The sequence below is a fragment of the Microcaecilia unicolor genome, chromosome 1 (genome assembly GCF_901765095.1).
Source record: "Microcaecilia unicolor chromosome 1, aMicUni1.1, whole genome shotgun sequence".
Taxonomy (NCBI): domain Eukaryota; kingdom Metazoa; phylum Chordata; class Amphibia; order Gymnophiona; family Siphonopidae; genus Microcaecilia; species Microcaecilia unicolor.
The window spans coordinates 29,766,130-29,793,846 of NC_044031.1; the positions used below are offsets into that span (position 1 = coordinate 29,766,130).

At 43.3% G+C, this 27,717-nt stretch overlaps 1 protein-coding gene and 1 long non-coding RNA gene across 2 annotated transcripts in view; both read left to right on the forward strand.

Moving 5' to 3' along the window:
- Positions 1 to 450: 450 nt before the first annotated feature.
- The window catches only part of LOC115464267 (gastrula zinc finger protein XlCGF26.1-like), a 51,542-nt gene continuing 24,275 nt past the window's right edge, over positions 451 to 27,717 (forward strand). The window contains exons 1-2 of the mRNA XM_030194666.1: positions 451 to 529; positions 10,065 to 10,191. Of these exons, the coding sequence (XP_030050526.1) occupies positions 485 to 529; positions 10,065 to 10,191 (172 nt within the window). The 5' untranslated portion in view covers positions 451 to 484. The remainder of the gene's footprint in view (positions 530 to 10,064; positions 10,192 to 27,717) is intronic.
- On the forward strand, positions 16,829 to 17,108 carry LOC115464526. Its single transcript, XR_003941264.1, has 3 exons — positions 16,829 to 16,840; positions 16,923 to 16,950; positions 17,039 to 17,108. It is a non-coding gene; the product is annotated as an uncharacterized LOC115464526 (long non-coding RNA).

Below are 27,717 nucleotides of genomic sequence, written 5' to 3' on the forward strand. Positions count from 1 at the left end.
GGCTTACATATACAGGTACTTATTTGTACCTGGGGCAATGGAGGATTAAGTGACTTGCCCAGAGTCACAAGGAGTTCCTCAGGACCAGAGTCCACCACCCTAACCACTAGGCCACTATAAAGATTTATAACAAATTACTACTCTACCTATGAAAAGTTATTCCGTTATTATACTTCCTCTTTGTACATCCGTGTGGTGCACAAGCATGTTTGAAAATATAAGTGAGATAAAAGAAAAATGCTACCAACAATAAAGAATGACAAGGTGGATGAAGCAGCTTATAGGTTTGCTTGCTTTGTTTCGAGTTAATGGGGATGACGGCTGCGCTGGGAAGGGGAAACTTAGACAGACCTAATTGGTTTCAGCGTTCTGACGTCACTTCAGCTCCTGTCTATTAAACCTCCTTGGGAGAGAACAGCTGAGCCGCGCCCTTGCACTGACTGACTCAGCAAAGCCGGCGAGAGGGAGCCAAGGCAATCGTGCTATGGAGAAGGGCAGAAGAATGGCTGCAGGGCTTTGTGCTCAGCAGGTAGGAGGTGGGCAGCAGGGGATGCAATGGCAGGCAGCTTCTGATACACAAGCAGGAGAAGAAATGAGCCTGGCACTGCTCAATCAGTTCCTGGGGCTCCAGAAAACAAAGTTCTGCTCTTTATTCTCTGCAGCCCCTGAGTTTCTTCTACCTAATTCTCTGCTTTATGACACCCAGTTTCTGTTTCTTCTGATCTCTTAGATTCGCTTTCCATCATAGGCTTAATTTGCCAACTTTGTTTTAGGGGGAGGTGGGGGAGGAATTAGCTTTATCCCACCCCACCTATATTCTTCCATTCAGTTCTCTCCCTCCTGCTCACACTCATCACTCCTCATCTTTCCACACACATTCTTCCTCCCCAACTCTCCATAATGCCCTCATCCTTCACCTCTTCCCTCATTTCTTCCTCCACTTCTCCCTTTTTACTTCTTTCCCCTCTCTTCTGCCTTCCTTCTCTCTACTTCTGTCCTTTTCCACTCATCTTTCCTCCCCCCTTTGCTCAGCGATTCCTGCTTCCATTTTATCCCTCTTTCCCCCTTACCCTCCCTCCCTCTTTTGCTTTTTTTTTCATCTCTTCTCTTCACCTTCTCATGCCTTTTCCTATGTCTATCTCTCCCATCTTCCACCTTCTCTACCTTCCCGCTCTCTCTCTATCCTTTCAGTCCTTCTCCTGACTCTTTCTCTCTCTCTCTCTCTTTCTATTTCTCTTTTCCTCACCTCACTTATACCTCGTACGTGAAAGGTGTAGACAGTCACCTAGGAACAAATATGCAGACAAAGAATTAAATGGAAACCTCAAGATGCCCCAGACTCTTAGAAGTGGAACACGGAACATAGAGAAATAGAAATGTATTTCCTCCTGTACAGATCAAAATATAAATAATGCACATTTTTCAAAGTTAAACCTTCTTGAATCTCTAAAAATTGCCAAAAAATTTTTTTTATACCTTTGATCATTTTATTTTTTCCAGTTGGGTTGGTCTTGGTCCTTTTTGGTCACTTCCTTTTGTTTTTGCTTAAGTCCTCCTTAAGGATCTCGTATCTGTTTTCTGTGTCTTCTCGCCCCTGTCTTTTTTTTTTTTTTCCATCCCTCTTTAACATCAATCCTTCTGTTTCAACCAGGGGCGTAGCTAGGTGGGACCACGGGTTCATGGGCCCCCCACAGATTTAGCCCTGGCCCCCTCTACTTTTGACCCCCCCCCCACTGCTGACTCTCCCCCTCCACTTTCGATCCCCCCTCCCTCCGCCGCCAGGTACCTTTGCTGGCGGGGGTCCCCAACCCCTGCTAGCCGAAGTTGTCTTCAGCGCCGATCTCCGGCGCCTTTGCTGATCTGTTTCTGTGAGTTGTGAGTCCTGATTCCTGACATCCTGCGTGCACATAACATGCAGGACGTGCATGCAGGACATCAGGAGTCAGGACTCAAAGAAACAGATCAGTGAAGGAAGAATTCAGCTAGCGGGGGCTGGGGATCCCTGCCAGCAAAGGTACCTGGTGGCGACGAGGGGGGGGGGCGTAAAAGTGGTGGGGGTGGGTCAGTGGACTAAACTGTGCCCCCTCACCTTGGGCTCTGGACCCCCCTCCCGCCGAGGTCTGGCTACGCCCCTGGTTTCAACTTTTTTTCTCCATTTCTCTTATCTGCCTTTTTATGTACATTCAGCTACATTTATTCCTCCTTCCCCCCTCTAGCCCTGTGTCTCTCCACTTCAGATTCTTACTTCTGTAGTTCTTACTACAAACCATGTGTGGAATCAAAACCTTTGATGCCTTTCACTACATTGAGAAAAGGACCTCATGTGGCCACCAGCTACGACTTCACTCGCCATCCAGCTTATATAATTTTTTTATTGTCTAATTTACTAGTATACTACCATATTGCTTCTACTACTGCTGTTACACTTATATCACTATCGTGATTAAACATTTGCAACTGGGCTACCTTGTAACACCACTTAAATCATACTGAAGGTATATTCTCAGTTCACTCAAAATGAAACAAGCAGCACTTTCCTGAATACCAACGGGAATCTCCGTTTCACCAACAGCTTTATCAGGGGAAAACTCAACATTATTGCTGTGTTTTTCACAATTCACCCATATCGACTGTCATGTTTATCACAAAGCCGTGTAAGTATGAGCAAAGGTAGTTCACATCATCAGGCGTAGAAATTAATTCATGGCAAACTGGCTTACTGCCTCATACTTACATTCCCTTCACTGCTTAACAGTCACGGAGCGTGTTCAAAATGGCGGCCAATCCAAAGCTGCTATGCATCACCTGCTTCTAAAACATACCCTCATGACAGTGGCGTTTCCTGGGTTGGTAACAGTGCCTCTGATTGGCCAATTGCAGTTGTGTTTTTGTTCCTCTCTTGTGCTGAGTATTGGCTGATAGGCTGATATTGAGACCGCACCTACAGAAAGAGGTAAACAGGATGGAGTCGGTTCAGAGGGCGGCTGCAAAATTGATAAGCTGTCTCTCTCATAAAACGTATAGGGACAGGCTTATGAATCTCAAGAAAGGTGGGAGAGAGGGGATACGATGGAGACATTTAAATACTTCAGTGGCATTAATGTACAGGAGGCGAGCCTTTTTCAAATTAAGGAAAACTCGAATGAGAGGGCATAGGATGAAGTTTAGAGGAAATAGGAGGAATCTAAGAAAAAACTATTTCACAGAAAGGGTGGTGGATGTCGTGGAGACAGGGCTGTATCAGAATTTAAGAAAGCATGGGACAGGCACGTGGGATCTCTTAGGAAAAGGAGGGTGTTTACTGAGGATGGGCAGACTGGATGGGCCATTTGGCCTTTATCTGCCGAAATGGCTCATATCTGCCGTCTTGTTTCTATATGAGTATGTGGCAGTTAGCCAGTTTGCCATGAATTAATTTTTTTGAGCTTTTTATCAGTGCTTTGGGGGTGTCTTTTCTCTTGAGCTACCTTCGTTGTTTTTGGTACCACCTCATATCTTGTTTTCTTGAGCATCACAGTGCGCTAATGCAACACTATTACCTGCATGCGACTGAGGAGTGTTGTGTATGTTTATTGGGTTATTAATATATGAATAGGAAGCTCAGGGGTGAGTGGAATGGGGTAGGGTGGGTGGTACTATAAGTCTCACCGTGATTGAGCCACATACCATTATTAAACATGTTCTCTAGGAAGGACACAGAGATAATTTGATACAAAAATCATGTTAATACATAAGTAATGCCACACTGGGAAAAGACCAAAGGTCCATCGAGCCCAGCATCCTGTCCACGACAGCGGCCAATCCAGGCCAAGGGCACCTGGAGAGCTTCCCAAACGTACAAACATTCTATACATGTTATTCCTAGAATTGTGGATTTTTCCCAAGTCCATTTAGTAGTGGTTTATGGACTTGTCCTTTAGGAAACCGTCTAGCCCCTTTTTAAACTCTGCTAAGCTAACCACATTCTCTGGCAACGAATTCCAGAGTTTAATTATGCGTTGGGTGAAGAAAAATTTCTCCGATTTGTTTTAAATTTACTACACTGTAGTTTCATCGCATGCCCCCTAGTCCTAGTATTTTTGGAAAGCGTGAACAGACGCTTCACATCCACCTGTTCCACTCCACTCATTATTTTATATATCTCTATCATGTCTCCCCTCAGCCGTCTCTTCTCCAAGCTGAAAAGCCCTAGCCTCCTTAGTCTTTCTTCATAGGGAAGTCGTCCCATCCCCGCTATCATTTTAGTCGCCCTTCGCTGCACCTTTTCCAGTTCTACTATATCTTTCTTGAGATGCGGCGACCAGAATTGAACACAGTACTCAAAGTGCGGTCGCACCATGGAGCGATACAATGGCATTATAACATTCTCACACCTGTTTTCCATACCTTTCCTAATGAAACCCAACATGCTATTTGCTTTCCTAGCTGCAGCAGCACACTGAGCAGAAGGTTTCAGTATATTATCGACGACACTCAGATCCCTTTCTTGGTCCGTAACTCCTAACGTGGAACCTTGCATGACATAGCTATAATTTGGGTTCTTTTTTCCCACATGCATCACCTTGCACTTGCTCACATTAAACGTCATCTGCCATTTAGCCGCCCAGTCTCCCAGTCTCGTAAGGTCTTTCTGTAATTTTTCACAATCCTGTCGCGAGTTAACGACTTTGAATAACTTTGTGTCATCAGCAAATTTAATTACCTTGCTAGTTACTCCCATCTCTAAATCATTTATAAATATGTTAAAAAGCAGCGGTCCTAGCACAGACCCCTGAGGAACCCCACTAACTACCCTTCTCCATTGTGAATACTGCCCATTTAACCCCACTCTCTGTTTCCTATCCTTCAACCAGTTTTTAATCCACAATAGGACATTTCCTCCTGCTACAATCTTAAGTTTTCTCCTTTTGAACCAAATATTCCTTCTAAATACAACAGTTTCTTTAATGCAGTCTATAACTCCAAATTAAACCAGTTGAAAGACTAGAGCTACTTTCTTATGTAGGAATGGCAGTGGGATATGGCATGTTGACTTCTTTGAAGGTCAGGGGGTAGGGAAGCCGTGGGATTGGCCGTTCTATTCTCTGTCCATTTCTAGGCACTGTTCAAGTTCCTCCTCCTCTCCTATAAGATAAGAAACTCTAGAGACTGTCATAATCTCCAAGTCTCCTAGAAGGTCACCTCCTAATACAGCTCAGCCAAATTACATCCCTTATGCCCAGATAAATCAGGAATTGCCCCTACGTCTTTCCCCATCCTTGGCCACCTTTAAATCTAGACTGAAAGCCCACCTCTTTAACATTGCTTTTGACTCGTAACCACTTGTAACCACTCGCCTCCACCTACCCTCCTCTCTTCCTTCCCGTTCACATTAATTGATTTGATTTGCTTACTTTATTTATTTTTTGTCTATTAGATTGTAAGCTCTTTGAGCAGGGACTGTCTTTCTTCTATGTTTGTGCAGCGCTGCGTATGCCTTGTAGTGCTATAGAAATGCTAAATAGTAGTAGTAGTAATATAACACACTTTGGACCCTGTTTACTAAGGTGCGCTATCGTTTTTAGTGAGAGCTAAAAATTAGCACACGCTAACCGTGTAGATGCCCATAGGGCACAGCTTAGTAACACAGGGCACAGCTTAGTAAACAGGACCCTTTGATTTTAGCTCGCAAAACCTCACAGTTCTATGCGGGTTACATAAAAAGAGACTGGACAATCAATTAAAAACTAAGAGGGTCTTTTTTTACGTTTTTGGCGTGCGCTAAACCTTAGAGACGCCAATGGATTCCTATGGGCGTCTTTACCGTTTAGTGTTCCCACAATTTTAGAGCTCGCTAAAACCGTGAACACACCTTAGTAAAAAACGCCCAAATATATTCATTTCCTTTCATAATTCTGAAACAAATGTCTGAAGTAAGCATCTAAAAAGTGCAGACATCAAATTATGTACAATCAAAGAAGAAACTTCTTTACCTAATTGACAGCCTGTTAGGAGAACTATCTTCCTTACTTTGCCGTTCATTGATTGGGCAAAGCATCTTAACAGATAAAAAGGGGCAAAACCATGACAAACCTTGTGCATTAAACACGGCAGTTTAAAAAAAAACCCTAGCAGTCACTGTCACCCAGTGAACTTTAGAATAATAAGCTGACAAATGATCAGAGCGTTTTAAAGAAAACATCAATCTCAACGCGGATGGAAAACAAACATAATATAAAAAAGTTTTTTAAAAAAACCATTAAATGGCTGCAGGTGGGTGAATGTGTGAGTGACGCTTGGACGGCAACTCTGGCTGTGAAGAACTAAGGCCGGTGCCAGGCAGACTTTGTAGGTCTGTGTCTGTACATGGCAATCCAGTTTAGGATAGGCTGGAAAGTGCTTCAAAGCAGAGGCGTAGCTACATGGGGCCAGGGGGCCTGGGCCCCCGTAGATTTGGCCCTGAACCCCCCTGCCGATGACCCTTTCAACCCTCCCCTGCCGTCGCCGTGGGCTACCTTTGCTGGCGGGGAACCCCAATCCCTGCCAGCCAAGGTCCTCTTCTTCCCGCGAAGGCTTCGTTCTGTTTCTGACAGGACGTCAGACTCACAGAAACAGAATGAAGCCTGGCTGACCTGCAAGGCTTCGTTCTGTTTCTGTGAGTCTGACATCCTGCAAGTACAACGTGCAGGATGTCAGAAACAGAACGAAGCCTTCATGGGAAGAAGAAGACCTCGGCTGGCGGGGATTGGGGTCCCCCGCCAACAACGGTAGGCGATGGTAGAGGAGGGTTGGCGGCGGGAGGGGGGGGTCGTCAAAGTTGGTGGCGGCGGGGGGGGGGGGGGGTCGGTAATGCCGGGGGAGGCTAGAATGTGCCCCCTCACCTCGGGCTCTGGACCCTGCTTCAAATCAACTTCAGTAGCTGGAACCGAATACAGGGCTGGACAGACTTTTACAGTCTGGGTCCCGCAAATGACAAGATGGATTCGGATAGGCTGGAGCGGTCTTTCACGGCAACTCCAGTAGGTGGAACATGACAGAGCCGGGTGGACTTCTACGGTCTATGTCCCAGAAACGCCAAAGAAAGACTCGTGATAAAGTATATAATATCACATTCATTGTTGGTTTAATCATCAATCGATAATGAATGTGACAGACTGGATGGGCCGTTCAGGTCTTTATCTGCTGTCACTATGTTTGTAACTTTCGCAACAATATTTGAGAACTACCTAAATATATTACATTACAGTAATCTAAAGAGCTCAGCAACAAAGCCTGAACCAACAACTGAAATTGATATTCCTGAAGATATTTACGAATACAGTGTAAGAGTGAATGTATCCCGAAAGCTCGTAGAGCATAACTGATGGTCAGTTCTTCTTTAGGATGGTGTGATCTCTTGCTGAGGGTTATGCAGATGTCCACACATCCTGCAAAGTGATCCAGCTCAGCGATTCAGATGATACAGGAAAGCGGGACTCAAACCCTGAGGACCTATCCCAGAGATTTTCAACCTTTTCCGTCTCACTGCACACGTACATGTCGCTAAAATTGTCAAGGCACACCTCAACAAATTGTCCAGCATTTTACCTTCTACCCCACCCACACGTGGTCCAGAATTTTCCCTCCCCCCACCTGCACTCCCTCACATGATCCAGCATTTTACCTTCTCCTCCCACTAAATAGTCCAGCATTTACCTTCTCTTCCACCCCCTCCATCCTCACGAAAAGTCCAGTATCTCTCCCTCCTATTCCGTCTCCAGCCAGCAACAAGGTATCGTCCCTTATCGCTGACCCCCCCTCCCCCATTTCCTTTTAAACATTTACTTGTTTCCAGCGGTTGGCGGCAGCAAGCAGCGATTCATACAGGCTGTTCGTGCCAACCCTGGAGCCTTCCCTCTGATGTAACTTCCTGCTTATGTGGAAGCAGGAAGTTACATCAAAGAGAAGGCTCCTGGGCCGACGCAACAAGCACGCTGTATGAATTGCTGCTTGCTGGCACTGACCACTAGAGAGAAGGAAACTTTTAAAAGATACACTCCATTGTGGCACAAATTAAGCTGGCCCTACTGATAAATGACCCTTAACTCCTGCAGCAAACCAATGTGCAATGGCACACTGATTGAAAAACGCTGATCTATCCAGTACAGGGATCAAGCAAGAATTCCAGCCACCTCCCAATAAGATTATCAGAAAAACCAGATAGCTGATCCTTTTAAATGCGCACACTAGAAGCCTTGTGCCATGTTAGGGGCACGAATGACTATTAACAGTAACTTTAGAGAAGCAAAGGTGCCCTAAAGAATTACTGCAAATACTTCCTGTGAGATCTGATACAGAGAAACTTATTTTCTGAGATAATATTCCAATACCTTTGCTTTTAGAACTGGAAAGGAAAAGAGACTTTTGTGCATGAGAGGAAATAGGTTGCAAATCAGTAACCAAGTAGGAGCTGAATGCAAAATAGTTCATACCACCAAAAAAACATTGAGGTCGACAGATATAATCAAAGAAAAAGAAACAGGAGTGGAAAAAATATGGTCAAAAGACCTCAGTGAACCCTTGATATTAAAATCTTTTCAGAATATCGACAAATGGCTTACTCAAGGAGAAACATCACTGGTCAGAAAAACTCCACTGACACCCCACGTGCTCAGTCACTGAATCAAATCTTACATTTTCAAAAGCCTTCTAAAGGTGCAAAACCAACAAAAAATACTTAGGGGCCCTTTTACTAAAGAGTTGCCTCGTAACAACCCGGAACTATTTCCGGCCCAACGCATCCACCAGCGGTAGTTTTGCCTTGAATGCGCGCCATTTCTGGCACTACGGAAAATAATTCCGTATTATCTTGCACGGCACTAACCCTGTGGTAATCTGCCCGGTTACCGCGGGAGCCCTTAAGTGGCGGTAAGTGCCCCCCCCCCCTCCCCACATGGCCATGCGGAAAGAATAATCTTACCACATAGCCATGTCTTTTTTAGGGGCTTTTTACCCACTGCAGGCCTGGCACACGGCAAAAACAGCCCCCTCCGCTACCGCAGGGCCCTTTTTACCGCAGCTTAGTAAAAGGACCTCTTAGCTTCTAATGAGTCAATGCATGCGGTGTCCAAAACAACCAAAGGCAATCCTAACTTCCAGTAACTTGAAAACTAGAAAACATTGGCAGAAGAAACAGTTACTTGGGTTTCTCTGCTGCACACTCCAAATCTGGATTCCCGACAGAGGCCCTGTTTCGCTCACGCTGCTTCAGGGGAACCATTCACTTGAACAAACTCTGCCGTTAGTGCATTTCAGATAGGTGTCTCCATTAATCTCAGGCTGTGCAAATGTAGCAAAGAGAAATTTATTTTGGTTACTTCAATTGGACTTCAGAGCCACTGCTCTGCTTTTATTACAGACTGATTTCTCCAGGTAGTGACATTTGACATTTTGTGTTTTTTGCTTATAGAGAATCTTTTCATAATTAGAGTTGAAAACCCTGGAGTACATGGAAGAAACTGAGTCTATGGCCACAAGGGAGAGAACGCTAGAAGTGCCCGCAATTCTCTTGGTTGTACATATACCTATAAATGAATCCACGTGCAATCTTTAAAAAGTTGTATCAAAAGGTGAATAAGTAAAAAGAACCTGAAGAAATGTCCCAAAATTGGGAAACATTTGTTAAAATGCAGTACAAATCAAACTTGCTTTTGGCTCTATACATCCCTAGGGAACAAGTGTGGTATTTTTTTGGAGGGGTCCTCGAATCCTTTTTTTCATGATATGAAGTTGGGAACATAGCTGGCCTATATTTAAAATATTTTTATACAGCTAATCATAAATCTCTCTGCAATTCACAATACACATTGGAGGGATGTTAACGTGGGCTATAGTTAGGACATGTTAATTTACTGTTAACCCCAGTTATTACTAAGTAGGTCTCATTGCATACAATGGGACTTGTACTAAAATAGCTTGAGTTCATGGTAAAATAACACATCTTAATAGTAGCCCACTTTGATAACTATGCCCTACAGATATCATCAAATATAATGTGTTCTGAGCTCTTCCACATGTCACTGAGTTGTTTCTGGTTTGTGTTTCAGGAGCCAGTGACGTTTGAGGATATCACTGTTCACTTCTCCCAGGAGCAGTGGGAGTATTTGGATGAAGGCCAGAAGGAGCTTTACAGGGAGGTGATGAAGGAGAATTATGAGACTCTGATCTCACTAGGTAAGGACTGTATTGTCTGCATTTTTAGCAGACACAAGGACTGATTTAATAAAAGTAATTTGATACATTTTTCCGGTCCAGAAACTTCCCGCTGTACTCAGAGCCTGTCTCAACCGTGCTCTGTCTGAAGATAGCACTGTGAGAACCAGGACTGAAGAGCCATTAGACCATCTTTGTGTGTGCTTACCCCTTTAAATCGGAGAGTAACCTCTTCCAGTTCATGGAGCAGGGCTGAAAGTCAGGGGGTACTAATAGGACCTGGCAGCAACTGATCACAATGAAGCAGTCTTTCAACCTAACCAAAAGTGTGATGTTGTGTTCCCATCAGCCTTTCTTCCGCTTGTGACACTGTCTGGCACTAGGGATGTTGATTTGATTTAAAACTATTGGCAAAATGCAATAAGGGGTAAATTCTATAAATGGTGCCTTAAATTATGGATGCTAATCTGAGTGTGTGGCCATATTACACACACAACTTAATTGTTTAAGAAGCTAATCAGCACCGATAATTGGCAAGAACCAATTAACACTAAATCGCAATAATTGGAACATACGCGCTTATCTCTCTATGCGTATTCTCTAATAGTTGGTGCTAATTTTAGCAGTCACACATTCGAAAAAGGCATGTGATCAGGGGGCGTGTTTAGAATGTACGAGCGCTGTTATAGAATCATGCACAACCTTGCCTAAAGTGGCCACTTATGCATAGGCCGGCTCAAAGCAGGCCTAACTTCTGGCGCATACAATAGTAGACTGCTAAGCGCGATTTATGCATGACACATTTTCAGCGTGTGTTCTAAAGTTTTAATAGTGGTGTCAGAACTGTATATTTCAGTAGGGCAAGACTAACTACAGTCTGCAGATACAAACAAGGAAGTTCTCTTGACGTCTGAGACACCAGCCCAGTCTAAAAAATTCCCAACCACTTCCACCAATATGTGAAAGGAAAGGTTCAATGATCTCACTTGGCCACACAACATAGGGGACCCTTCAGATCAACAAAAGCTCTATGTTGCACATTTCCAAAATTCAACCGTTAACACCTTTTCCCAGATCACAGGGTCTGTGGCTATCCGCTGAGAAGCTGGCTCGTGACCCCAATAGTGAACCCCCAGAGGCCAGAGGAGCAATGATGTAATAGGACACAAGCTGCAACGCGGAGAGTGATTGAACGGGCATTTGGACTGCTAAAGTCTTGCTTCAGATGTCTTGACCGCTCTGGGGATATAGGCCATCCAAGGTCTGTGACATTTTCATTGTCTGCTGCATGCTGCAGAATTTGGTGTTAACCTGTCATATGTCAGAAGCCAAGGAACAGGTCAGAGAGAAGAGGGATGAGGTGGAATGCCAGGGACCCCGAGATGATCTCAACCTCAAAGAGCAAGACAGGAAGGCCAGGAGGTCTGGGATCATCTCTTCCAGATTCACTTTCTGTAATAATGGTGAGATATTTCTTACTAACAAGCACATAGCTGTCAGTTCCCCACCCCCATGCACCCTCTCCCCTCTCCTACCCTACTCCCATTATGCAGTACAATTAACTGATACCAATTAACATAAAGATTGACCACATGTTTTCCTCTTCCGCTCCCTTACTGCTGCTGGCTCCTCCTGCATTCCGGTGACCTCTTCCATGAGCATGACCTTCTGTTCAATTCTCTGTTTTGCCAAAGCTCTAATAATCTCTCCCTCATAGCAAGACAATCCTCATCCTCATGCAGTTCTTCCTGTCCTGGTGGTGGCTCCTGCTCAAGATCAGCCTTGTGCTCCCATGCCTTCATGCCCAGGTCTCCAATATCCTCCTCATCCGTCTCCAGCTGCAGAGTGTCGGCATCCTTGGCCACTGTTGCACCCAGCTCACTGGACCATGGGGCTGGGGTGCATTCTGTGAAAAGTTTGGTGGTGGGAATATAAACCGCACAATGGTATAATGTGAGATATTGTGCAATTTGGAAAGTGGCCCAAATTGCACAATATCTCACAGCCTGAGAGCAAGGGGAACTGGGTTCAATTCCCCCCTTAGATACTGACGACCCACACATCCAGCCCTGTACAGCTTGTGTGCTAGACACATAACTCAAATGTTATACTAATTGATTTTAACTTAAATATTTAAATAAGGCTACATTTCGTAGTGACATGACATACATGTTTAGTTAGAACTAGGAATACTGTGACTTTAAAATTCTGTTTAGACTGGCTCAAGTCTGTTATCACTTAACACGTTAACCTTCATGCCTAAATTCTGTAGCATTCATTATTGCTGAATGTAAGTGTTTACATCATTAGAAATGAATTTGTCTTTTAATACCATTGTCTACTGGATTAAAACGCAGTCCATTGTAATAATGGGCTATGGACTTTTCCTTTAGGGTGCCATTCAAACCTTTTTTTAAACCCCACTAAGCTAACTGCTTTTACTACATTCTCTGGCAAAGAATTCCAGAGTTTAATTACACGTTGAGATTGTCAATATTTCTAAAATGGCTGACACAACTATTTCTGTTCCAGCATACAAACGTCTATTCTGCCATTTCATAACATAAATGTTAATATGCCGCTACTCCATTCTCCATACTTTGGTGCCAAGATCATCCCAAAGTGACTGTGAGGGGAGGGAGGGCTGGAAAGTTTTAGGCCTGTGATGTATTTTCCTACCTCTGCTGTGGTGATGAGGAACATCTTCTTATTTTCCTTAAAAATAAGGGTATAAAGACAGCAAGTTACCTTATCATGTGGCTCTTGCAGAGTGGACAGGAGGCGCACTGCTTGCTCTGAATTTGATTCAAGGTAATAATCCACCAGGTTGTTTACAATCGTAGCCCCCCCCCCCCCCCCATCTACAGTCAAAACAGCATAAGAAATTTAAAGGCTGTCCAGCAGCACAGTTCAGAGGTTGCTACAGACAGTAAAGATTCTGCATTTTGATTTATAAAAGGAAACCTAAATGTGCCTACAGAGGAGGGTGTATACTCAGAGGCAACTAAGTTTTTCAGAGAAAATGGATTATATGTAAACATGCTCCCTGCTGAATTGTGAAAGCTAAATAGTTCTAGAAGCTATGAAATAAGAACAGAAATGGATAGTGTCAGCTAGTACTGCAACAGGGGAACAGTACTAGTTGAAGGGACTTTGACATAATTCCCTTTTATACTACTACTACTACTATTTAGCATTTCTATAGCGCTACAAAGCATACGCAGCGCTGCACAAACATAGAAGAAAGACAGTCCCTGCTCAAAGAGCTTACAATCTAGTAGACAAAAAATAAAGCAAACAAATCAATTAATGTGTAGAGGAAAGAGGAGAGGAGGGTAGGTGGAGGCGAGTGGATACAGTGGTTACAAGTCAAAAGCAATGTTAAAGAGGTGGGCTTTCAATCGGGATTTAAAGATGGTCAAGGGGTCCTTTATTAAAGTTGACTCAACATGGCACTGTGTTTTGGCAATAGTACCTGCCTCAGGAGTCTAAAAAGTATAATCACAACTAATAAATGCATATACATAAAAAAGGTGTGTATACATAAAAAATATTTTAAAAAACTTATATACATATCTAGTATAATAAAAACTTCTAGCAAACAAGGAGTATCAGGTAAAAGCAGAATAAAAAAGGGAGGGTTTCAAAATCAAACAGAATGAAATATGAATTTCATACATAACTCTTGCAATAAATCATTTTTTTTTTTTGGGGGGGGGGGGGGGAATAAAGAAATGATTGAAGATACAAACTGTCAAGTTTTGGAAGGAAAGGCAGAAAAGCCCTCTTTAAAAACAACCCCTCAGCATGGAGAAAATAAGTGAATTATGCCACTCTGACATCTGCGTCTATATTCAAGGGAGAAGCAAATAATACATACCTATACTGAGGCTGCCTTAATAAGCTTATTCACTTCTTCTTGGACATCAAGGCTTGGGGAATCAATTAGACAGAGGCGCTCCCCCGAACTGGCTTGCTGTGCCATTCTGTGGGGGTAGCTGCACGGAGGCTGGGCCATTTTACCAAATCCTTTTATCTGGGTGCATGGCTTCTGAAAATTGCTTTTTCGTACAAAAAGCCAGTGTTTATGAAAGCTGTTGCACTTGAAGCAGACTGTATCAAGAACAAGCTTTTCTCGCTTCCAGAGTCTCTTGTGCCAAAGAGAAGGCGCGCGGGAAGGCTGCAGTAGCGCATGCGCCGATGCGCCAACACGGTATGTTTTTTTTTTAATACAATTGGTTCGGATGGCGCAGCGCCCTTGAAGGCAGGCACCCCCCTGCCGTGCTTACCCGGCTTACCGGGTTTGCACGGCCCTGTGTCTTCATTTCTTTCTTCTGCATTCAGAGGTGCTGGAGATGTCTGGGGAGGAGGGAGGTTTGTGTTTTAGAGATAGAAGACTTTATTTTCTGCTTGTCTATATAGAAACCCTTGATTGATTTAGTTTTGTTTCTTTTTGTCCTGGTCATGTCTTTTTTTTAAATTAAATTTGTGCGTTTATACTTCAGTGCTGCTGAATTCTGAGGTTCTAGTAGGATTGGGTGAGGAGTACTGCTGAAGTGCCTCATACCCCCATTTGGCCATGACAGGAAGTCCAGGAAATTGCCTGATTGGGGTCCAGATACACTAAACCTAACGAGCCAGCAACATGGTTTTTAAACTAGTTCTAGCCGGTTTAGCGAGCAAGTAGGAAAACGAAACATGCACAGCTCCAAGCCATTTTCTTGTCACGGTTAATACCAGATTAGGCAATCTGTTCCCCACATGTCTAAGGAGCAATTATAAAAGGGGAAAATTACTTGAACAAATTTGGTAGATGGATTATATAAGACCTTTACCTAATTTGGAAGGATGTACTCGTACTAGGTCTGTCTTCTTCCGGTTTTTCTTTCTTTATTTAAAGAAGTAAAATATTCATTTCTTCTTTCTGAGAGGCAATTTCTAGCTATGTGCTCTGGCTGATGACACCGGTAGCACATTATATCACCACCTCCATTCCCAGTCGCATGTTGTGACCAAATATTTTCTCGGAAATTCTGATGTTGCTTTTCATTATTTTTTTCAGTTAAAAATTTTTCCCTGTGTGTCTCTCTTGTCATGGTTCCTTTGTTCTAATATACTCTGTTGAACTCTCTCCATTTGTCCCAATCTTCAGGATATATCCTTTAACAAAGAAAAATCTCCCTCTACAGCTCTGGAAGTGCTTATTTCTACCTCTCTATGAGTGGATTCATATCTTTGACTTCGTGAACATTCCCATTTTGGCAAAATTGTTTTCCTCTTCGGACCATCTTATTGCAGCATGCAACAAGTCACTGAACATCATTCTAGGACGTTCTTCCATTTTCTTATCCATCATTTTGCGTAAGATGTAATCTTTTAGACCAAATACAAATTGTTCTTTAAGCGTGGTATCAGGATCCCCATTTCTATCTGGTTCACGATTTATTTTTGCATACATTTTTTTCTTGCAACTGATATGCATAGTCCCTTACTGTTTCTCCATGTCTCTGATGCCTTTCATAAAATTCTTTAATTCTTAAACCTATGTGCAATTTGTCTCCATACAGTTGCAAAAGCACTTCAAATAGCATGTCTATTGTGCACCCCCGCCTAGGTAAGGAATATTACACTGCATCTCAAGCTTGTCCTCTTATATGCTCCTGACCACCTCCAACTGGTCTTCAGTTGGGATGTGTATCACTTCTAAACTGGCTTCAGTGTTCCCAATCCATTCTTCAACTTTTAAGTCAGCAGGTTTAGTAGGGAAATCTGAGAAATCTTGAATATTCTTCTCTTTGGGAATCACTATGGTATTTATTACTTGTGGAGGTGTAATCACATGTTGAGACTGACTCAGATGTTGTATCTGTCTCTGTTGTCCTCTCAGGTCTTCCAATTGCCTTTCTAGTTCTCTGATTCTCTCCTGCATATCTTCCATCTTGATCACTTATTATCTTTTATCAGACTCTCAGGGTTCTATTATAAATCAAACCTTCCTCCACCCAAATTAACCTTCCAGTACTCACTTGCTGTAAATTAAATTTTAGTTACACACAGAATTCTCACTTTTATAACAGAATTACACTTAAATCTTTTTTGGGAACTTGAAAGAAACCCCAATATCCTGCCACAGACTGCGCCACTTCTGTAGCCCCTCCTGGAAAATGAATTCAGACCTATTTAATTACCTTTTAAATGTAGTTGAGTCCGTCGAGTTACCTCACTCTGGATTCAATTCCCGGCAGAGGGGTAGTACAAAAGAAAATACTCCACCCTTTTAGGTGACACCAGGTGGACAAAATGTATGTTTATTTATTGTGATGAAGTGATTTTGAGAATCAAATGATGTTACAAGATCATCACACAAGGTAAGTTTAAAGTGCTTGGTAAAATATTGCACTGATAAATTGAAAATATTACTAATTAAAATTGTCCTTAAAATTAAGTTATTCAATAAATAGGTGAAAACATTTTAAAACTACTTACTGGATCCAGTGTATAACATTCTAATACCTTTTCTTCTTTTACAGGTAATCAAGTCAAGAATTAACATTCAAGTAAATATGATGTTGTGCAAATTATTCAACCATAAGAACTTCTAAATAGAAGGAATTTAATATTTGTCTTCTAATAACCTCTATACCTTTTCTTTTACAGGGTGTGGAATAAAGTAAGTATAACAATTTGAACAACTATTCTGAAACCAGGTTCAGCTAGAACCTTTTAATTCATTAAATGTTTTTTTCTGTTAGGGTTCAAGTTCTGTGTTGTAAATTACAGGTAAGTATCAGGAAAGTTCAGTTTTCTTTTAATGTCTGAATGTTCTTAAGGTCCTTTAATTCTTCTTTACTTAACTTTGTTCTTCCAGCTCTCTTGATCTTGGTTTCCTCATCTGTCTTGGATGACTTGCCAGCAGAATCTTCTTCCTGAAATCCTTACTATAAATTACAAATAAAGGGAAAGAGACTTCCTCCCTTAAATGTGTGTATCTCTGTTTGTGTGCCTGCCTGACATAGGATGCCTTAACTGGATTGTTTTCTTTTCTTACTAAAATAAAATAAAACTTCCCTTATTTTGGGAAAACAAATCTTGTCTGAGTATCCTAAATTAATCTTGAACGTTCTTTCCCTCACTTTAACTATAAGTATAAATCACTTTAACTATAGAGAGATGATGCTTCAGTTTCTCTTGTCTTCTTTCATGCAAATTTAGTCTAAGAAATGTCTTTAAATCTTCTCAGATTGCTTTACAGAGGGACTCTTTTAATAAACAGAGAACCTCCTTAATTAATAAAACCAAAGGTACCGTCAAGAGGTCTCACTCCCTCTCCTTCACTGATCAGAAAATTCTCTTGTAATTTAAACAAAACTTATATATGGATTTGTCTGTGACAAAAACTCCCCTATCACAGAAATAAAATTACCTTTAAGTCCGCTATCAATTCAGAACTAATCAGATAAACTGCTCTGAATTACCTTAAATTTTCCTTGGAAATGTACACTCTCTCTCTCTCACTTTCAGACAACTTTTATTATTATTTCAACTACAAATACTTTTTATTTATTTATTTGTAGCATTTGTATCCCACATTTTCCCACCAATTTGCAGGCTCAATGTGGCTTACATTTGCCGTAATGGCGGTTGCCATTTCCAGGTAACAGAATTATAAATAGTATTGCGTTAAGGTGCATACATACATGGAACATAACATATATGGAACAGATCACGGTATATATATACACCATGTGCATGCATACATGGTAAAGAAGAATAAATTATGGTATTGCATGAAGGTTCCTGAGTAATAAATTGGATTGTAACAAACATTAGGTCATCGACTATAGAGAGACCCTATTCAACATAAGGTTTAAAGTGGTATTCTTGATCATTAATATCAAAGAGGTTAATCCGTCATGTGAGTTCGGTTTTGTGTAGATCGTGTATAGTGTTATTATTTAGTATTTAAGATGGATGTTTATGGTATGCCTTCTTGAATAGATCTGTTTTCAGTAGTCTTCGGAAGATGGTTAGGTCTTGCGTTGTTTTTATGGCCTTCGGTAGTGCGTTCCATAGCTGCGTGCAGATGTATGAGAAACTGGTTGCATATGTGGATTTATATTTTAGCCCTTTACAGTTAGGATAATGGAGATTGAGCAATGTGCGTGATGATCTGTATGCATTCCTAATAGGCAAGTCTATAAGGTCTGACATATAGGTCGGAGCTTCTCCATGAACGATTTTGTGGACCAGGGTGCAAACTTTGAACGCAATTCGTTCATTTAGTGGGAGCCAGTGTAGTTTTTCTCTTAGGGGTTTCTCTTGGCGCTTTCGTATTTCGCTTTCCCAAATATGAGTCTGGCTGCTGTGTTTTGAGCGGTTTGAAGCTTCTTAATGATTTGTTCTTTGCATCTGGCATAAATGGTATTGCAGTAGTCTAGATGACTTAGCACCAATTCACACACAAAATCTCTCTCAGTTAGACTGCACTCCAGCAGCACTTCTGGATCTTCTCCGGCTGTCCATTGCTCTGCTTCCAACTAACTGTTCAGTCTCCCTTAGTTACCAAAGCAGCCAATCAGAGTGCTCTTAGCAACCCTACAGCTCACTCTAATATTCCAAATATCTATTTTATATACAAAATAAACCTTGAAACCCTCCATTTTTGGATTGTAAAATAATGAATCAAGTTAGAGCCATATAAAAATCTGCATTAATTTTAACTCCCAAATACCCTAATTAGAATTTCCTGGAAACTAACTCATTTGCTTAAAGCGTGAGCTCAAGTAAATCCACAGCACACATATATCTGCTTCTCACATCTAAATACTGCCATTAAAACTTTTCCACAAACTTTTAAATTTATTTTTAACACTTTTTAGAGGGTAAGTGTCAGTGCAGGTCTCCATGGACCTCACTGAGCATGTGCCGGAATTTGCGCCATTTTGGGGTTACCCTGACAACCAAGGACGCCTCCAGTAACCCCCCTCATCTCCCAGCACCCACTGGGCTGAAATTAATTAAAAGTGCACCACAAGCGCACAATTCGCGCATGCATGCGCATGCACGATTTCAGCCAAAATTAATATTTTATTAATAAGACCCTTTTTGGGGTCAAAACAAGTTCTCCCTTGCATTTTTAATAAAAAAACATTAGTGGCACAGCATTAGTGGTCCACCACTGGAGACCTCGGCCACACTTATTCTGCTGCGCATGCGCTGCTGATGCCATTGATGATATCAGCACGCCTCTCAACACCGCACCCACACAGCCAGCGTTCCCTAGGCCCCTGCAGGCCTCAGGGAGTCCAGGGCTTTTCCTGCCCACAATGTCAGCATCCCCTTCTCCAGCGGCGGTCCGGAAACCCTGGGGTTTGCGCCGAAAGAACGATCCCATGGTGGTCCCGCCCCAGGACCCAAACAAACCCCTAGAGCTCACAGGGGTCAGGTAAATTATTTAAAATATATATATATACTAGTAAAAAAGGCCCGTTTCTGAAACCAATGAAACGGGCGCTAGCATGCGGCTTTTTTGTGTGTGTGTGTGTGTGTGTGTGTGTGTGTGTGTGTGTGTGTGAAGGTGCGGTGTGTGTGCAGGTTGTTGATGTGTGTCTTTTTTTGTTTTGTTTTTTGCTTGGGGGTTGTATGTGCTGTGCTGTGCTGGCAAAGTGGGTTTGATTGGTGTGTGGCTTTGAGGGTGTGTTTCTGTTGTATTGTGTGTGTGTGGTTTTGTCTGTCAAGGAGGTTTGTGGAGGGGGGTCTTTCTGTTGGTGAAATGTAAATGTGGTTGTAGGGGGGTCAGCCTTTGCTGAGTTTTTTTTCCAGGTTTTTTTTTTTGTGTTGTGCTGAGGCAGCAGTGTTGTTTTAGATGGGCGGAAGGTAGAGGAGCACGTTCTTTGTCTGTCGGTATTTTTTGGCCTTTTCAGGGCTGCTGTAGGGGAATGCTGGAAACAGCGCCATCTTTTTCCATTGGGCTGGGGTTCTGGGCATCCAGGAGGTGGGTGACGGCTTGCCTGAGGACGGGGATGGTTGTTTTTAGTTGGCGGAAGGGAGAAGAGCACGGTCTTGGGCCGTCGAGGGGGTGATCCGGTATGTTTGGTCCAATTCAGGCCGGCTGCAGGGGAATCCTGGAACATTTATGCGCTGCAGGAATCAGCGCCGTCTTTTTCCGGGTGCTCGGGGAATCCCCGAGGTGGGAGACAGCTTGCCTGAGGCTGGGGATGGTTGGGCACGTCCTTGGCCGCTTCGGCAAAAGGGGAAGAGGAAGGGGGTGGGGAGTTACCTGCAGCCGCCTGAGAAACCATGTATTCTTTGTTTGTTTTGTATTATTAGTTTGCATTTCTGTTGAAGAAAGAGTGGATGCCTTTCGAATGATGGAGGTGGTGCGTCGGTGTGCGGTTGTTTCGTTAGTTTGGCAGCCAGTCTCCAGCGATTCCTAGGCAGGGAAGGAGTACTCCTCCCCCTTCCTTGGTAGCTGTTTGCTGCTGGCTGGGTCGCGGGTAATCCTTCCAGCTGGGCCGCAGCTTGTCCTGTTCGCCCACGTCCCAGATGGTGACGGGCACGTTGTTTTCCGGCTCCTTTGACTCCATGTCAAGCGATCCCAAATATAGTCTGTGCTGTAGGCCCTCTGGCACTCTTCAGTACTGGCATTAGGCATTTAAAAATTTCTCCCCCCCCCCCCGGGGTCTATTTTTGCACATACCCACCGCAGGAATATTCTTCTCTCGTTCCAGCGGTGGTTCTGTGCTCTCCGTGCTGCACAGATAATGAGCCATTCTGCTGGGGAATGCTTCTCCCTTATTGTCACGTAGTTTCCTCTGATTGGTCCGTCTTACGTTGCTAGTGTTGCCTGGGAACGGTGTTGTGATGGTCCTTTGTGTTTCAGAATGTTGAGGGTGTTTTTTCTGATTGGTCCGTCATGCGAGGGCGGGGCAGAGAGACATGGTCAGTGTTGTGGCTTCACCACCATGAATCCATGAACCCTTCAGGGATTTACTGAGTGACTTCAGAACGTTGTCTTCAGAACGTTGAGGGTGAGTTTTATTATAGTAGATATATATTTTATATTGGTTACACTAACCACAGCCCCTCCAAAAGACATTACACAACGTGATACTGGCAAATGAGCCTTCTCCGGAGTAGCCCCTACACACTGGAACGCACTGCCCTAAAGACTCCGTGGAAAAAAAAAAAAGACTATCTGTACTTCAGGAAGCAGGTGAAACATGGAACGAACACACACACACACTCTCTCTCTCTCTCTCTCTCTCTCTCTCTCTCTCTCTCTCTGGGATAATATTTAACCATCTCTCTGACCACGTGCACTTTTCTTTAAATTATTTCCTTATTTTCTAACTCCTCTTACTCTCTTTCCTATCTATATATTCCATCTTTGCTTATACCCTACACTGTCAGTTAAAATGTTCTATTGTGCTAACATTGTAACTGCTGGTTGCACAACCCCCTGGAGAAAGTCCCAGTCGTGCTGCTACAGGTACCTGCCCCATTTTCTCAATTCCTCCATCTGTAAGACTTCTCTTGTTCCACATATGCTATGAATACAGTTCTATGAAACAAGAATATAGCTGAATTGTTGTGCTGTGAAATGGGAGCTGTTTTTTGAACAGAAATTTAAAATTATTTTTTTTTTAATAAACAAAGGGATTAAAAAAAAGTAATAAATAAATTAAATTAAAATATCAAGAGGTTCTTTAGGCTAATGATGAATGATACAACCCCAGCAGAAGACGCAGAAATCATAAGTACATAAGTAATGCCACACTGGGAAAAGACCAAAGGTCCATTGAGCCCAGCATCCTGTCCACGACAGCGGCCAATCCAGGCCAAGGGCACCTGGCGAGCTTCCCAAACATACAAACGTTCTATACATGTTATTCCTGGAATTGTGGATTTTTCCTAAGTCCATTTAGTAGCAGTTTATGGATTTGTCCTTTAGGAAACCGTCTAACCCCTTTTTAAACTCTGCCAAGCTAACCGCCTTCACCATGTTAGTACATAAGTACTGAAGTAATGCCACACTAGGAAAAGACCAAAGGTCCATCGAGCCCAGCATCCTGTCCACGACAACGGCCAATCCAGGCCAAGGGCACCTGGCGAGCTTCCCAAACGTACAAACATTCTATACATGTTATTCCCGGAATTGTGGATTTTTCCCAAGTCCATTTAGTAGTGGTTTATGGACTTGTCCTTTAGGAAACCGTCTAGCCCCTTTTTAAACTCTGCTAAGCTAACCACGTTCTATGGCAATGAATTCCAGAGTTTAATTACGCGTTGGGTGAAGAAAATTTTTCTCCGATTTGTTTTAAATTTACTACACTGTAGTTTCATCGCATGCCCCCTAGTCCTAGTATTTTTGGAAAGCGTGAACAGACGCTTCACATCCACCTGTTCCACTCCACTCATTATTTTATATACCTCTATCATGTTTCCCCTCAGTCGTCTTTTTCTCCAAGCTGAAAAGCCCTAGCCTCCTTAGTCTTTCTTCATAGGGAACTTGTCCCATCCCGGTATCATTTTAGTCGCCCTTCGCTGCACCTTTTCCAATTCTACTATATCTTTCTTGAGATGTGGCGATCAGAATTGAACACAATACTCAAGGTGCGGTCGCACCATGGAGCGATATAATGGTATTATAACATCCTCACACCTGTTTACCATACCTTTCCTAATAATGGGTGTTTTGAGGTCTTTTTCCTCATGTTTTATTATTTAACAGTGACCATATATATTTTTCTGTCATTACTGGACTCTTCATTATATTGTCGAACATTCATTTCATCATGTATTTTAGAACAGGGTCTACATCCACAGATCTTTTTGTATACTACTAGTGGAACTTCAGAAATCCCGATTTGGACGTTTTGAATTCCAATTTGAACATTCTTTGTAAACTGCCACTCCACAGTTAAATTCAGAGCAGCTACCTAAGTGAATAACGGTGCTGAATATAAGGATTAAATTATATTATAGTGCTGGCATTTAAATGAATCCAGTGACTTTGCCAGCTGATATAGGGGGAGATGCACAAAGGTCCTCGGAAAGAACCGCCTGATGTTTCCACTTCAGTCAAAATTACAGAGTTGGAAATACCAAGCAATTCACAAAGCAAATCGCATGCAAATGAGCTGCTTGCAAAAACAGCGAGCAGCTCGGTAGAAGGGAAGCCAGTCGGTCAGCTGAGCATGCGCAGAACAGCCAATCGCAAAGCATGCTATGGCTTTCATACACACATACAAGCTACGTGCAGCTTTTTTTTAAGCAATTAAGCATTTCCACACCCACCCTATATACTTTTTGGGATTGCAATTCCAGAACCAGCTCAACCCATAGGCAAGACAGAGTGGCCGCCTAGGGTGACAGCTTCTTTTTTTTTGGGGGGGGGGGGGAGTCAGCAAAGTTTAATACTTAACTAACACTAAGATATCCAGTTGTGTATTTTTGTAGGATTGTTGTTGGATGATGGGCCTGAAATGTAATTGAAGGGAGCACAAGACTCAAGATTGGCCTATGGCACCCAATACCGTTGCACAAGCCCAGCCAGACAGGCACTTGTGACCTGGATTGTCTCCTTCTGCTTATGTTCTTTTAATCTGCTGGATTTCGTCTTGTTTCTCTTTTCTGTCTGGTGGATTTCACTTCTCTGTGTCCTCTTGTCCTTTGGTAAGGAGCTCTGTGTGTTGAGACACTGCTGTGTCCTTCACCAGTTCTGGTTCTGTTCACTCCATTCGCTCCATTCTTCATACTTTGGTGCCAAGCTCATCCCAAACTGGACTGTAAGGGGAGGGAGGACTGGAAAGTTTTAGGTCTGTGATGTATTTTCCTACCTCTGCTGTGGTGATGAGAAATATCTTCTTCTTTTCCTTAAAAATGACATACTTTTTACTAGAAGCTGTTAAGAACATAAGAGTAGCCATACTGGGTCAGACCAATGGTCCATCTAGCCCAGTATCCTGTTTTCCAAACAGTTGCCAAGCCAGGTCACAAGTACCTGGCAGAAACCCAAACTGTGGCAATAATCCATGCAGAACCCTGAAGAATAGGAAGATTCTGGAACCCTAAAGAGTAGCAGCATTCCATTCTACAAATCCCAGGGCAAGCAGTTGCTTCCCATGTCTGTCTCAATTCCTCCAGGAATTTGGCCAAACCTTTCTTAAACCCAGATTCGCTAACCGCTGTTACCACCTCCTCCGGCAAAGATTCATTTATATATTCTGGTCTTCTGTTCTTTTGCTTATTCTTTCCTGTCCTGAGGAAGGGGGTTTAGCTCCTGCAAAAGCCTGTCAACAATGTAGTAAGTTAGTCCAGTACCAAGATCTCACAATTTTGTATTTATGTAGTAACTATGTATTTCTAGGCAAAGAAAAAATCAAACAAAATTAAAACTTGGCGAGAAAAGTGGAACAGACTTTTAAGAACTAAAGGCTGGGCTGAAGATATCTCTCATGGCTTGTAGTGTTTTTGGCAGGTTTGTAAAAATAAACTAGAAAATGTGAAAAGCTCATGCTGATTTGATAGTGTACTTTCTTTGTGGTTGATTCCTCTGTTTCTTGCTGCAGGGGAGACATCTGCTGGTATACACAGAGAAGTGCTCCCTCCCTCCCGAAATCAGTGCCAACCAGCCTCATGCCATGGAAACTGCAATGTGTATAATTTTTGTTCTTTATGGAAGATGGTGTTAGTGCACTGGTAGAGATACTAGGGTAAATGAGAGCAGAAATAGGAATTAGATAGCTAGATTAGGTGAATCCATCCCTGTTAAATCTAGATCTGATACTGTGGTGAATTTTGATGTCTTCATTTCTTTCTTCTGCATTCAGAGGTAACATAGTAAATGTCTGCCCAATAAGATAAACTCATTTTACATGATATGTGATACTTTATACGTATACCCGAGTTTGATTTGTCCTTGCCATTCTCAGGGCACAGACCGTATAAATTTGCCCAGCCACTGTTCTTGTACTAAGTTCTGAAGCTAACGTCGAAGCCCCTTAAAATTTACACTCCAACCCATCCCTATCAATTCAGTCACGATCAGGGCGTAGACCGTTGAAGTCTGCCCAGTTCCTGTTTTGTTTCCCAATTACCGGTGTTACCACCCAATCTCTGCTAAGATTCCGCGGAACCATTCCTTCTAAACAGGATTCCTATGTGTTTATCCCACGCATGTTTGAATTCCATTACCGTTTTCATCTCCACCACCTCCCGCAGGAGGGCATTCCACATATCCACCGCCCTCTCCGTGAAAAAATACTTCCTGACATTAGTCCTGAGTCTGCCCCCCTTCAACCTCAATTCATGTCCTCTAGTTCTACCGCCTTCCCGTCTCCGAAAAAGGTTCATTTGCAGATTAATACCTTTCAAATATTTGAACATCTGTATCTTGTCACCCCTGTTTCTCCTTTCCTCCAAGGTATACATGTTCAGGTCGGCAAGTCTCTCCTCATATGGTTTGCAACGCAAATCCCATACTATTTTTGTAGCTTTTCTTTGCACTGCTTCCAGTCTTTTTATCTTTAGCAAGATACGGCCTCCAAAACTGAACACAATACTCCAAGTGGGGCCTCACCAACGACTTGTAAAGGGGCATCAACACCTTCTTTCTTCTGCTGGATATGCCCGTCTCTATGCAGCCTAGCATCCTGGCCACGGCCGTCACCTTGTCGTATTGTTTCTTCACCTTTAGATCCTCAGACACCAACACCCCAAGGTCTCTCTACTACTACTATTTAACATTTCTAAAGCACTACCAGGGTTGCGCAGCGCTGTACAATTAACAAAGAAGGACAGTCCCTGCTCAAAGGAGCTTACAATCTAAAGGACAAAAAGTGCAGTCAATCAAGATTGAGGCAGTCTAGATTTCCTGGATAGAGGTACAATGGTTAGGTGCCAAAAGCGACATTGAAGAGGTGGGCTTTGAGCAAGGATTTGAAGATGGGTAGGGAGGGGGCTTGGCGTATGGGCTCAAGGAGTTTATTCCACGCATAGGGTGAGGCGAGACAGAAAGGGCGGAGTCTGCAGTTGGCGGTGGTGGAGAAGGGTACTGAGAGGAGGGATTTGTCCTGTGAGCGGAGATTACGGGTAGGAGCGTAAGGGGAGATGAGGTAGAGAGGTAGTGAGGGGCTGCAGATTGAGTGCATTTGTAGGTTAGTAGGAGAAGCTTGAACTGTATGCGGTACCTGATCGGAAGCCAGTGAAGTGACTTGAGGAGAGGGGTGATATGAGCATATCGGTCTAGGTGGAAGATAAGATGCGCAGCAGAGTTCTGAATGGATTGAAGGGGGGATAGATGGTTAATTGGGAGGCCAGTGAGGAGTAGGTTGCAGTAGTCAAGGCGAGAGGTAATGAGAGAGTGGATGAGAGTTCGGGTGGTGTGCTCAGAGAGGAAAGGGCATATTTTGCTGATGTTATAGAGAAAGAAGCGACAGGTCTTGGTTGTCTGCCGGATATAGGCAGAGAAGGAGAGGGAGGAGTCGAAGATGACTCAGAGGTTGCAGGCAGATGAGATGGGGAGGATGAGGGTGTTATCAACTGAGATAGAGAGTGGATGGAGAGGAGAAGTGGGTTTGGGTGGAAAGACAAGAAGCTCGGTCTTGGCCATGTTCAGTTTCAGGTGGCGGTTTGACATCCAGGCAGCAATGTCAGATAAGCAGGCTGATACTTTGGCCTGGGTTTCCGCAGTGATGTCTGGTGTGGAGAGATAAAGCTGGGTGTCATCAGCATAAAGATGATATTGGAAACCATGAGATGAGATCAGCGAGCCCAGGGAAGAGGTGTAGATTGAAAAAAGAAGGGGTCCAAGGACAGATCCCTGAGGAGCTCCAACAGAGAGCGGGATGGGGGTGGAGGAAGATCCATGAGAATGTACTCTGAAGGTATGGTGGGAGAGATAAGAGGAGAACCAGGAGAGGACAGAGCCCTGGAACCCAAATGAGGATAGTGTAGCAAGAAGTAAATTATGATTGACAGTGTCAAAAGCGGCGGATAGGTCGAGGAGGATGAGAATGGAGTAGTGACCTTTGGATTTGGCAAGGAACAGGTCATTACAGACTTTAGTGAGTGCCGTTTCTGTCGAGTGTAGAGGGCGAAAACCGGATTGAAGTGGATTGAGGATGGCATGAGAGGAGAGAAAATCAAGGCAGCGGCTGTGAATGGCGCGTTCAGGTATCTTGGAGAGGAAGGGTAGGAGGGAGATGGGGCGGTAGTTGGAAGGGCAGGTAGGGTCTAGTGATGGTTTTTTGAGGAGTGGTGTGATTACAGCATGCTTGAAGGAGTCAGGGACAGTTGCAGTGGAGAGAGAGAGGTTGAGGATATGACAGATTGGGGGGGGGGGGGTGACAGTAGGAGAGATGGTGTTTAGTAAGTTAGTGGGGATGGGATCAGAGGTACAGGTGGTGCATTTCGAGGAGAAAAGAAGGTGGGCGGTTTCCTCCTCGGTGATATCAGGAAAAGAGGAGAAGGAGGCCTGGGTTGGTTGGTTGAGGGAGTGGGTTAAAGGGTGAAGAGGAAGAGGTGGCTTGGTAGTGAATTCGA